At 45.9% G+C, this 14,012-nt stretch overlaps 1 protein-coding gene across 9 annotated transcripts in view; it reads right to left on the bottom strand.

Moving 5' to 3' along the window:
• The window catches only part of LOC145964277 (transducin-like enhancer protein 4), a 66,463-nt gene that overhangs the window by 32,487 nt on the left and 19,964 nt on the right, over nucleotides 1-14,012 (bottom strand). For all 9 annotated transcript variants that reach the window (XR_014436403.1, XM_083086866.1, XM_083086859.1 and 6 more), the window contains one exon: nucleotides 8,743-8,787. Coding sequence is in view for 8 of the 9 variants with exons in the window: in XM_083086866.1 (XP_082942992.1) it covers nucleotides 8,743-8,787 (45 nt within the window). In the remaining variant the exon portion in view is untranslated. The remainder of the gene's footprint in view (nucleotides 1-8,742; nucleotides 8,788-14,012) is intronic.

Genomic DNA, 14,012 nt, shown 5'->3' with positions numbered 1-14,012 from the left:
GGCTATTAAGAGGGATGTACAATCGGTTTGTTAGAAAGATACCGAGAGCCACTATTAGCGCAGCAGCAGCCTTTTCATCTCGAAAAGAGCGTGTTATCGAGCGGTGCGATTACCGTAGACGATAAAACGGCAGCCTTTGATTATTATTATAATTACATCGCTGGTATCCAGGAGCTTATTCAGAGGAACGACGTACTGTTTAATATTTAAACAGGGGTGAACATGGATTGACTTTTCGCACAAACATCATTGCGCGGGATTTCGTTTCGGAGTTTACCTAGCGAATCTTGGAGGAAAGCCGCGAGAGAGCGAGAACGAGGCGCAGTTGATAATCCCGACCGCAGCAACGTATTCGTGTGGCTCTCTTGCGCGTATATACGATGGTCACTCTCTGGTCGAAGCGAGTGTGGGGCCGGCTAAGCCCACCTGATATGTCCCTCATCCTCTCTGCGCTACTACTGTTCCAGCTTTCTCTCCCACTCGCTCTTTCTCTTTCTCTCTTGCTTCATTTCCCTCTCACTCTTCGCCGCCGCTGACCCTTTCCTTTGCACCCTGCTGAGGGGCAGTCCGCTTTCGAACCGCAAACCGCAACGGGCTACTGCCTTGATTAAACGCGCCATAGACCGCCATTATCGCTGATTGCGCTAAACATTAACGGACTGGCCGCCGAGGCCGACCCGACCTCCTGCTCTCCATCCTTTCGAGTCTCGCTGTATGTACAGTGTCCTCTCTAATGGCTCGTTATTATTGATATAGAGTAAATATCTAGCGAGATGTATCCTCCTCTCACTCGTTCGTCGGCCGATTTTGTATCTTTGACAAGTGTTTCGCAATCAGTTGAATCGACAATCGATTCTCGATTCACACGTCTCAATTAACGCGTTATCGATACGAATACGTATGAGACGTATGTGCAAATCGAAATTGAATCGTCGTTAAATCTCATTTACAATCGAGTCGCATGAACGCATTTCTATCGCGTGCCAAGTGGCGCATAGCATCTCGCCTCGAACGTAAACGCAACTGCGGTAATCAACGCGGAGAAGTCGGGAACGGGACTGAATGACATCCATCGCGGCGCAAAGCGAGCAAATTAGTGCCGTGGCAGCGAGCGGGGTCTCGCCTTATCCTACGGATGCCGTTAAGACGCCTCGTTAAGAGTCTCCCTCGCCTTCGCTCCCCCATCCCCGCGCGCTCCACCCCTCCTCTTGGCCTCATTCCACCAGCCAGTGTCTTGACACTTCTCTACCGTGACGCTCGGGCGCCTCGAACGCATTCGCCATAGCATCGTCAACGACAACTACAACGACGACGACGACGACGACGACGACGACGACGTCGACGGCAATCCGCATTGTCGACTCGACTTTACGACCGCCCACCGAAACACCAAGAAAATTATCGTCGCCAGGCGACCCCCGTAATTCTCCGTTGGCATGGCGAATGCCGGAGAAAACAAGACTACCTTCCTTCCTCGCTTCCTTCCTTCTCCACCCACTGAACGTCCGTGGGGTTAGCTCGCGCAGGAAGTACAATTAACTTAACGCTAATTGCGAGATGAAGACCGAGCGGTGCGGTGAAACCTGCCTCCGGCAATTCGCAGACTCAATTACTCAGTCATATGATACAGTGATTAAGCGCGCCAGTTTCCTTTATATCTCGCTCCCTCTCGTCCCGAATTTTCCACCTTCTGTTTGTCCGTCTCTCTTTTTCGACTCTTTTCGCATTATGAGAAACACCAAAATTGCGCGATTTAACGTTGCATCGTAAATATCATAAAGGATGAAAGAATAAATTACCTTGAGATAAAAAACACACCATATATCTAGTAAATAGAATTTATTTTGAGATTTCAAGATTTGAAATAAATTTTAACTCTGCGAGATTCATTTGAATTCTAGATCCGAGAAGCACAAGTTATTTCTTTTACCAAAGATGAAATATTTCGAGATAATTGCGTGACGTTGAACATAGTACTTGACGATATTTATCATTTTCTTTTCTTTTCTTTTCTTTGGCACTCTTCCTCGCTCTTAAACTCATTGAAAATAAATGTGGCAAATCGTAGAGAAAAAGAGAGAAACGAAGGGGAGATAAGAGAGAGAAAGAGAGAGAAGGAAGGAAACCTAAAGATGGATAAGGTAACGTGATATAAAGAATGATAAAGTAGGCAAAGAGGGTGATCTCTTAACGACACTCCTGGCACGAAAGAGCTCGAGGGTGTTCGTTCCACCCTTGATAGCTGACATAACGCTAACGTCTCTACGTCGATAAAAGTGCCGGGCTTGGCTGAATAAAGTCGACAGAGGTTGGATTCGGGAACTGCTGCTTCCGAACTATAGAGTAAGCATGTAAATATACCCGCAAGGAAGTGTAACGTCGCCAATCTATATCCCCGGGCGCACATTAAATTCGCGCACCGATATTCTCCTTTTGTTCGAACTAACATTGGCCGAGCGAAAACTTCTTATCTCGCCTGCATTCACGTAACTTTGCTCAACTCACGGAATGATATCAAGAACGTTTGAACGTTCCACATACAAACATGTTTAATCACTAAACATGTTTAACATGCCCCTCATGGTTTATTTCATTAGCAAACGATCTAAGCGAAAGATCTGTGTAATCTCTCGATAAGCGAATGAGAAACGTTAGAGCGCGTAATAACAAAATGGAGATCTTATCGCGTATAGTTAACGTCCAACGAGACTCGAATAAAGATAGTCTCGAGGACAGGTTCGATAAAGTCCGAGATGATGATAATGGAGCGAGACCGGAATCTCCTTTCTTTTGCAGACCACCCACCGCGCCGCACCTGTGCACGTCGCGATACGGCGCGATATACACGCGCCGGGTGAGTTTTACGGCTCGCGGTTTAAATACGGTGCTTACAACATGGAAAAAGCATGAAAACGTCGCATGAACGTGCCGCGCAAAACGCGCAGGAACGAAGGCGCGACGAGAGAAACGGAGGTCAGTCGTAAAAGTCGTGAAAGACGAGTGATAAAAGCGATCCCGGTGCCGCCACCGACATCAGGGCCAGAAGGTAGTTACGACTCCCTTGGGGACGGTCGCGAGAGCCGTCTACATGGATCTGAAATCCCGAGAGTATCTCGGCAGCACGCACACACATAACGTTTTTCTCTCTCTCTCTCTCTCTTTCTCACTCTTCCCTTCCCTCGAAGACCAACTCTTTAAGATCCCGAGTTAACGACCCGGCTATTTCCCGCGTAACGCCGCGAATTTTACTGCGAGAAATTTAAGTGCCCGTTTGGAGACGCGAAAATTAAGCGTATCCCTCGTGTTTCATCCGAGCTCTCGGAACCTTGAATTCGATATAAACGCCAAGCGGAAAAAAGAGATCGTAATAAAAATTCATGACCGCCCGCGCACCGTGTACTTGTATCGCTTAATAAATCATACGATAATTTTAGATATTACCGCGAATATTTGCGCAAATCTTTTGTATCGCGTGGACGCGAATTAGATAACTAAAATTAATTAAGGTCGCGTATATCAGGAGAAAATGAGAAAAGATAACACGATTGGAACTAAACTTTTTATTATGTACGCGAGACGATTTTTATATATTTCCGATAAGATAAATCAGAACTAGAACAACAGTCTGGACGAGTTTGAGGTAAATACTCGACTTTCCACTGGCGAGGAAGAAAAAAGCATGATTCGATTCGCAATACTCTCGCGCCAGCGAAATCCATTCGCGATGGATAAAACTATCCGCGGATCGCAACGTCTCCGAGCAACATCCCTCGTATCCGCGGGGCAAAAGAGGCGCGCACATATTGCGCGCGCGGACGGGAGGAGAGAAAAGGGATCGGGGCCGCGCGGTGCCCGCGGTTGAAAGAACTTATCGTGTCGAGAGATCGCAAGTATGGAGAGGACGTGTATCGGGTACATGGAACCCCGTCGATATCGCGGATTCCTGCGCTGAAAGCACACCCGGTTGATGTGTATGGTCGCACACGCGCACACATGTATGTAGTATATATCTACACGTACATGTATGTACTCCCAGCGGATGCGCTCTCTCGCGACACCGAGAAAAGAAGGACGTAGACACGAGTGCGAGCGAGGATAGACATTTCTGTGTATATTTTATTGTGCACATATCGCGAACCGTTCTCCGCCAAGCTGCGCGATATACACGAGCGCCATGTCAAACTCACACCGACGCGACGTACCTCTCGCTAGGGACCCTCCGGGTTTCGGTGGCGACGGGAGATCGGGGAGGATCGCGCGAGTCGTGGTTGGGCGGGGTCGAGGGAGAAAAAACGAGGAGCGCAGCGCGTGGAGAGGTCGACGGCGGTGGCGTGGAGAGCTCGATTTTTCCGATAGCAAATTTTGCTCTTCGCTTTTTCCCTCCCGAACCAACGCCGGAGCCACTGCCACCGACGCGTCCCCACCGTCAACCACCGCCGACCCAACCGACCACCTATCCGTTCACCCTCTGCCGCCTTCACCCTTTCCCCCTTTCACTCCCCCTCTCCACCCCGGCGGCGGCTCCCGGGTTTCCCCTTCCGGCGCGCACCCTGTTCCACCCTCTTCCCCTCTGACATCAACGACCCATTCGTTCCTCCGCTCGTCGCGACGACCCAGACTCGCCCTCTTTTTTCTCCCTTCTGCCCACGAACGCCCCCGCCGCGCGGCGATTCTCCCTTTACCTCTCTCCTCGTTCCTCCCCGCCCGCTTTCCTCTCAATCACCATCTGCTCCTCCGCCTCCACCTGGCGCGGCCCGACCGATCAAACCAGTGGCACTGCAGACACAATAAAAACGGGAAAAAAAGCGACGGCTGCGCACACATTTCGCGCAGTTACTCTCTCGCTCTCTCGCTCTCTTTGCGCCTCTCTCCTTCTCTCTCACGAATAAGGGATGACGGGATACCGGACGCTTTTGAGAAGTTATTCATGAAGCGCCCGACGAGATTCCTCGTGCGTCGCGTATTTTTTCCTTTCTTTTTCTAGACGCGACGCCCGACGCTCTCGATGGAAAATATCGAATCGTACGGTTTTACAGACTCGTTCATTCGACCAATCTCGAAATCGCTCGACGATTTCTTTGACATTTCATTGCTTATATTCCAATATCGTCGTTCGTCTCGATGACGAGTCGAACGAAAATTCGTTTCGGATACATCGCGCGAAATTGTGATCGGTCGATTATTTTTTTCCAAGCGAAAGATGGAGCACGCGCCAACAAGGGACCGCGAGCCGAACGGGTATTGACCATCCGATATCGATATTTCGCGACGCTTTATCGCGGACATGCTCGTTAAACCGATAAATGAATAATGAGCGCACTGTATATGGGATGGATATGGAGAGACAACCGTGGGGGACAAGCGCCGGGGGATGGAGAACGCGCGCGATGGAGGAAGGGGAGCGCGGGCAAGAAGGGGAGAACGAGGGTGAGGGACGTGAACCAGCGAATCGAACAAAACAACGAAATCGAATCATTCGTGGTGGCCGCCCGTACTTTTCATGCGTGAATTTTCCAACTGCCCCGACACGTACTGCAGCTGCGGAATCGCCGGTAATAGCGTTAGTAAAATCGAGAGTAATGCCTGAAAGCGTTTACAATACGCATCGCTTCCTGCAAATAAAAACGTGGGGCGCGCGTGATCGCCATCCAACGCAACAAAGCGCGACCGCGTGGTCATCATCATCGGCCGATGACACACGACGAAACGGGTCAAAATCAAACGATACCCATCGTATGACGCGACATTTTCCATTCTCCATCGATGCGGGAAAAAATGATACGGATAAGGCACCGATATTTCATTTTTCCGTCGCTAAATATTCTTGACATCAATTTTTCAACAATACCCAGTCGATATATTCGTAATGTCAATATTACACGAGTAACTGTACTACGTTTTCTCTCTCTCTCTTTATCTATCTATCTCTCGATTGATCCATCAATTTCGAAATGGACAATTTTTTTGACAATTACATTGTAGATACGTGTATTTCATATAACATATAAATGTCTGTTCCTCGATATAAAACCGATCTCTTGGTAATCACGCTATAACCGATTGAAAAACTTATTTGCGATCAACGCAGATGTGCGATATACACGCATCCATAAACTATCCGGCAATCGTGCGATTCCGGCTGACAATGATTATCGTACAGGTGTAACAGGAAAACGTAACAGCTCGGTTGCGGTCAGACGGCTGACGATGATGACAGTAATTGCCGAGAATTAGCGACGTTAATAACCCCCTCCAGGCGGGTGGAAGAGAGAATGGACGCGTTTGCTCGATGCGCGGACACTTACCGGGCTGTTCGGCGCGTTAATGTAACACCCCGATAAATCCCCAGCGCGTCCGCGTTATTTTGCTCTTTCGCATCGTCGGATCCGTTATTCATTCCCGCCCGTTCTCTCTCGTCCCTTTTTTTGTTTTATTTCCATTGCGCGCCCGCGAACGACAACGCCCGGCCTCGTCATAAACGCGCGGGCTATTAATCGCGGTACCGCGTGGCAGGAGCGAGCGTGTCGACGAGGCGGTGGTACGGTATTTCGATTTTATAAATATGAGGCCGGATACACACACGCACAGAGAGAGAGAGAGATATCATACATCGTACACGAGCATGTGAATCGCGCGCGCGCACGCGATAATATCGTCTGATAATAATAAATCCCCGTCCGTCCGCGGCTAGCAGAAGCGATAAATCCCAAACGAATTAAAATTATAACGGAGATAATAATCATCGTCTCTCCTGATGCGGGAAAATATGTGACGCCATCACCGTCGTATTTCAAAGAGCGTCGCGCGCGTCTCGAGTGCTTATCTCCAAGATATCGGGGCATAAAACGGCGGATATGACACGATCGCGCGCGCGCGTATTGCGATTTCCTATCGGAATTTATATTCCATCGCTCCGATACCACATTTCACACGATATATATCTTGCGGCCTGTTCCACGTAGCTCGTACGAATATCCACGTGGAGAAAGTCTTGAAAGAGTTATGCTCCTCATTCAACCTTAATATGTATGTAACTTTACCGCGACGCGGTAGACTTACTAGCGGAAATCCGCGTCTCGATCGTATGGAAAAATCGTCTTTCCGAATATTATCCTTCTTTCCTTTCGCGCCATCATACGTGTCAATATTTCACATGTTGCTTTTCTCTATTATCCAATTTTAAAATGTAAATGTTATAATATACAAATTTATCGAGGCAGCAATTTAGACGCATTTTTAATTAGACACATTTTAATTAAACTCGTATAATTACCATTTAATCTGTCATAGATATTCGCGAACGCGTCGACGTCACATTATTCGCTCGAATATGTTCTCGTTAGGATGGGAGATAAGTAACCTGCTACCTGACTTGCGTCGCTACTAGCTTTCTGTAGACCTGTCGCGAGGTCTTATTCATGATTTGAGGGACGCATCCTGCCGGAAAAAGGAGAGGAGATGAAAAGAATGGGCGAGACACAAAGCGGACGTACGCGGAGCGGAGAAAATAACGGGCTCACACAGCTGCTAAATATTCAATAAACGTGAGCATTACACGTCGCTGCACGCCTACGCCAAAGATAGATTATGAAGGAGGCGTAGATGAGGGGGCGAGAGAATATCAAAGCAGACGAAGAGAAGAAGAATCGCCATTCATTCTACGTGATCGAGATTCTTGTTCAATAGCGTGTACAGAATGCCTTCTCTAGGACACTCGGAAGCTACGTCTCGTCGATATTGCCGGCTTGTCGATAATTCGATGAGAATCCATTTGTATATCGGTTTCGAAACGAGATACTTGTCAAACTTGTCGCGAACGACGAATCGAAAGACTGCTTTAAAGATAGCAATTACAAAAATATGCAACTTTTTTACAAGATTTATATATATAGTTGATTAAGGATTGTGCGGTCAGCTCTCGCTAAATATTCGACTTCGAAACGACGTGTTCTATAATTAAGAGATTGAATCTCGTTGCCGATCGATTAACGCGATTCTTCCTTTGCCTTCGCGAGAGCCTCGTCGACTTTAAATTATTCGATCGAGCACCACCTTTCTCTCGTCGTCCCAAAAAAAGAGAAGCAAGGACCGCTTCGAAAGAAGATGAAATCAACGTTTCGCGGTGGTTGTCGTCAACGAATGCATACGTGCAAGAAAATAAAAAATTCAAATTGGCCGTTCGGTAGGATGAATATGGATACAATGCAAAAGAAATTTGACTACGAAATCTTTGTAATGCAGATTTTCGAAATGAATCTTTACTCAAGAATAATACGTAGAGTTTGACGCTAGTCTGTATGCAAAAAAAAGAACAAAGAACCTTATTTGATTCGATCGCGAAAATAAATAAAAAAAACTCCACGATTCACTTCGAGTGCTTTATCGAAAACACCGAGATCTCAATAGTTTCTAATAAAAGTTGCGCGAATCCGCTTGTTTTCTTCTTTTCATCGCGCGCGACTTTGCACAAGAAGCAAACCCCGGCAACCCCGGTCGCGCTATTTGCATGTTATTACCTTGTTTACATATTTATTCAATAGCCAAGATCCCGGAGGGTCGCAAACACCCTGTAATCGGAGCTTTCTCCTCATTCGGCCCTTTAATTTCGGATTAAAGCCTGTGCGCGCAACGTGCCAACCGAGCGATTAATAAATCACCGCAAACCCATATCGATCACGACGATATAGTTCTTCCTGCTTTCGACGATACTTTGAATAATATAAGCGGAATTAAATCCCTTACCTGTTTGTGCATCTCCACGTTAAGCCCGTACGACATCTCGTAATACTGCAAAAGTAAAGGAAACAAAGAGATTAGAACATAATTACACAAGTTATGTCGATATTACACGTAATTAGTGTAAGCATAATTGTGTAGCTGAATACATCGTTATATGCGTTTCGTTAAAGCGACGTCGACGTTAAGCGTAAGGTGATGCGTGCATAAACTGCGTAACGCGGTCTTTTCATGCAAAAGCTGAACTTTGCCGGAAGGTTGCTTACACGGAACCCATTTCACGCATTTACAATACAGCTTTGTCATCTTATCCTTTCTAAAGATTGTACGCAAATTTTCCGTTAATCAGAAAGATAGGAATATTCCAATAAATTTGCGCCACGAATGCAATGTCACATGGTACTATGCGCATAGAAAAATGATATTTTTATTTTAATGATGAAAGAATTCATTACCATCTTATTCAGCACGTAATAGCCATATTCGTAACGCGATTCGAGTGCAAATAATAATCAAAATTGGCGTATAAATATCGCATAAAATAAAAAGAAAAGACAAAGCCATTCCGCGTATGATTAATCGGATTATCGAGTTTCGTACACCAAGATGTTGCTTGAATCCGTAATGACGGCCGCGGGAAGAACGCCTCGTCGAGGATCCTTTAAGAGCCCCTTTGCGATTGCAGGGTTGAGATTATATCGATCAAATGAGATTACGAGATTACGAAAAGCGGACCAAATTGAGCCGTAATGCGAGACCGCAGCCAGTCGGTAAGAGGGATAAGCGCGTCGAGAGAAAATGAGAAAAAGGAAGACGAGAAAGGAGCAGCTCTCTCTCTCGCCGCCTTCCTCTCCGAGAGAAAGACAGAGAGATAGAGAAAGATAGAGAGAGGGAGACAGAGAGAGAGAGACTTGTATGCGCGCGCGCAGAGTACACGTGTGCGTGTGAGTGTCGAGCAAAGACCGGTTTCTCGTAACATCGTTTCTACATCGTGTGTACAAGACTCAGCCGGGGCTGGCTTTAACTAATTCGCTCACCGTGCAGCGGTTCTCATTTCGCACGCATGAGATTTCCGATCGTAAAGATTCGCGATGGAATAACGTTCGCGCGTACTTAGCGGTACCGAGTTATTGTCGGTCCTTGGCGAGTTTGCGCGTCGCGTTTTCTTGATGCGGTCACGCGTCGAGAAAAAAAAAGGAGCGCGTAACGACAATCGCCGAGAAGGGGAGGAGAAAATCCGGCAGTTTGCGATTTTAACGAGCGTTTTGAATATAGTCGCCGCATTATTCCCGGCAGAATCAACGACCGTTGTGAAACGGACTTTATTGCCCGATGGTCGTAAAGAGCGCACTAAACCGCGTTTTAATATATCGGCGCAGCTACGACAGTCGGTTTAGAGTTTTTCTCGCGGATACGGGGGTAGACGTGTGTAATAAACGCGTTAGACGGGGCCGAAACGCGGTCGAAGACGGTCTCACGCTATCGAACGCAATCTTCTCGGCATTTACGATTTTAGCAACACCGGTAATATCTATTTCGCGCAATGCGGTAGAGTTATCGTTAATACTTTAAACACGTGAGCAAATTCGTCTGAATGAATATTTTACGAACCTGCTTCGGACAGGCAGCGATTAATTAAACTCGTTTGTTTTAATAATTCGATATTCATTCGGCGCGGTTTATCTTCGAAATTACGATTATTTTGTAAATTGTGAACGCTACAATGTACATATAGAAAATACAAATGTAGAGAGAGAGAGAGAGAGAGAGAGAGAAATTTGGCCGCGCGCACGCTTTGCTTTTAAATATAAATTAATTCGCCCATATTTTTATTCCATTCGCGCTCACGAGCATTATCAATAAATTGCGAAATGTATATTTCAATCGGTCCTGTTCTTGCGAAAATAATAATTTCGCTGAAAGCTTGTAACCTACGTTAGCATATAATATAACGTAATTATATATTTAAATTTACCGCGATTTTACTCAAATGTCGCGAGGACAAATAAAAATGAAAAGCGATTAAAAAATCTATTAACAATGTTTCTCTTTCTCATGTCTCCCCCCCTCCTCTCTCTCTCTCTCTCTCTCTCTCTCTCTCTCTTGTTACATTTTTCTGTTCAAATAAATCTTATATTTTTTAAACTAATTTTTTTTTTATATTTAATGTCTGGAACATAACTTGACTTCTCTCTTTCTTGTATAACTTGACGGATTTATGAGGAGAAAGAGGAAAACAGTTAAAAAGTGCAGAATTGCACAAAGATTGTCTCACCATCAGAGTCCGTTCCAATGAAGTAATTGGCTTTTAATTAATAGACTTTGCTAAGGAGAGAGACGAAACTGTTGGAAGATCAGGATCTTAATTATCGCGAGACTGGAAACGCTACTTCCGTGGTCGAGACATCTAATACGAGTAGAGGAACAGCGTAAATAGCGACAGTCGGCTACGATAATAGAGTGAAGACGTATAAACTCGATAACAACAGCTAGAAATATTTACCGAGATGCTATCGGTACTTTTGACATTTATATACATTTCATCGCGCAATCTTTTTTTATACCAGCCAAGAGAAAAGCATCTCAGGTGTGTGTATTTTTATTATCCCGGTGTATCTTTTCATCTCTGCTCTTAAAGTTGAAGATAAATCGAGCATTCAAATTGAATTCTCTCCCACTCGTAAAAGATTATTACAGCATCATTATAGCTGAAAACTTATTCGTCGATTCGTGACCAATTTGATTGCGAAAACGATTCCCGCAATCCCTTTTCAATTCTAGAACCTTTTCAATTCTCCAGACGATATCGATCATGATTGGTATCTACATATGTTGTTGATCGTTCTCTCTCGCGAGAGAGAGAGAGAGAGATCCTTATCGTACCCTCCGTCGTTCCTCAATGGAAATTGCTCCTGTTACGAACACACTTTAGGCGATGCCGACATCTGACTCTGACCGCATACGACTTGCAAATTTCGTCCTCGATGTAGCCCCATCCCGCGGTCGATTCGAAGCTTTGATTTAATCAAGAAAAACATAACGTACGACTACATACGCGGATAACTGTTTACGCTCGCGTATTCACGCTACGACGAAATGATTCGGCGAATTCAAGCAAAATGTATCGCGCAGAGGGCTTTTAATCCTCTCATCCTGAACACGCGCCGTATTCCTTTCGTTCCTAATGCCATTTTTACATCTAATGGAGACGTTCGGAGAATCACTCGACTGGCGACTAGCGCGGTTAGTGCGCGCACTTTGCCAGCGGAAACGAAGGACGTACTCATACTAATGTATCGGGTGGTATCGAGCGAGCGCCGTTGGACAAAGTGCTTCGCGGCCGGCGGTCTCCCGTCGCGCTCGAGATTCGCGCGCTCGTAAAAGTCCACGAGCACAATTACATAAAAGAGTCGTAAAGGCGTAAAGGCGTAATACCCTGTGGCCGTCGTACTATTGTATAACGACTCGTACCGGGGCATCCTTCTCGTGCGACTGGGTGAATACGCGATGCCGCGTTGTCGCGTGAAAAATTCCAGGGAAACTAGACACGGGAAATGGCTTTATACGAGCGATTGTTTGAGATATATCTCGACTATATTACTCGTGAGACATAAACACGGTAGTAATCGGGGAAAATCATCATAATCTAACGAGGAGACGACGGTCTTGCATCTTGGATGCAAATTACGGATGCGATTATCGAGTAAGACCGTAACGCGATACTTTAACTCGACGTTCGCCCGGTGATCGATGACGAAGGGCGGATGCGCTACGATTGTACGGTCGCGGGAATCGATGATTCGCGCGACGCAAAGCCGTTTAGCCGACTGACGCGAGCACGTATGTACATACCTGTTGCTAGTTAACGCCGGCCTAAACTCGATACTACGATAAATTCTTGCTACGTCGGTAATCAATCATCAATGATAAAACGGCGCGATAGAACGATAGCGCAATAAATATGCTTTCGTGTGCTCGTCAATCGAAATTTGATTAAGTGCATTCCGTGGTTTCGCTGTTTCGCGCCGACGTATGCACGTTACCGCGCGGTGAACGGAACAATAAGCGTGCGCGCGCTATATATGAACGAAAGTGGGATATAAAGTGTGTGATATGTATACATTTTAAAGGCTGTCACGCGCGCACGTGAATCGCCGGCCGATCGACCGTACGCGCCGAATAAAGGGATCGACGCCAAGATCGATCGATCGATCGATCGAGGAAGCGAGAGCGCGTACCTGGGCAACGCCGCTCTTGTAGGACGTACACGCTACGTACGTACGTATGTACGTACGTGAGACGATCGCACGATTAATCTTCGCGTCGGCATGAATCGGCGGAAGTGCCACGTCCACGCGAGAGCGAGCGCCGCGCATTTTATATCAAGTTATTTGCATCGAACGCGCGGCCGCGCACAGACTACGGCCTATAAATTATCGCCCGCCTATAATGCACGCTTCGCGAGCTTTGGGCAACGAACTCCGGCCCATAAACTTACGATGTGACCGCAAATAGATGCGTGCTTCCGTTGCTCCTCGATTGAGAGAAAGAGAGAGAAAAAAACAGTCGGCTCGAAACGATAAATACTTTTGTCATAAATTTGTAAAATTTAAAGATGTAAAGATGATGTGTATATATATGTTTTTTAATCTTTAGCAAAGATCTAGATTTGTGCTTTTCTGCGGACTCTATAACTCGGAAATTACACGACAGACAAGATAAACGCTCTATAAACGCACCTCTCTCTAATTTCTTTCCGTTCTGATATGAAAGATGGGAAAAAAATGTAGATGTCGAGATGTCGGCACAACTGGTGTGAAATTAAAAGCGGTACTCTTCGACCTCCCGCGAAGAAAGTGGCGCACCTCTTCACGCTTCACGCAGCTTAATGAAGACGCATACACGGCGACGGTGTATCGCGATAACGAAGATCTACGAGCGAAAGTAAGCCGCGACTCTACCAGCGTCTACGTGTACGTACCCTCGCGGGACAAAGCTGAAAAACAAAGCCAGAAGAGGAGCCACAATGGCCAAGAAACAACGTGGCACGCGCACCATGTAAGCCTAAATTATTTCTTATAGCGCAAGACAAATATTTTATCGCGAGTCAGATTTTCGAAAAATACACACTTCAAGTTTTTAAAACGTGTAATGTAAATTAAAAGTTTAATAAAAACAGATAAAAAAGAAATAAAAAAGAGATAAATAGATATTTCTATAGAAATTACATTTCAATTATATCGTGGCACAAATTCAACAAGTGAGTTAGAATATTT

The sequence above is a fragment of the Camponotus vicinus genome, unplaced genomic scaffold (genome assembly GCF_025532165.1).
Source record: "Camponotus vicinus isolate PSW18456_S1 unplaced genomic scaffold, iyCamVici1.0 SCAF_1, whole genome shotgun sequence".
Taxonomy (NCBI): Eukaryota; Metazoa; Arthropoda; class Insecta; order Hymenoptera; family Formicidae; genus Camponotus; species Camponotus vicinus.
The sequence above is the reverse complement of the archived record's forward strand: the minus strand, read 5'-3'. Positions and strand labels throughout refer to the sequence as shown.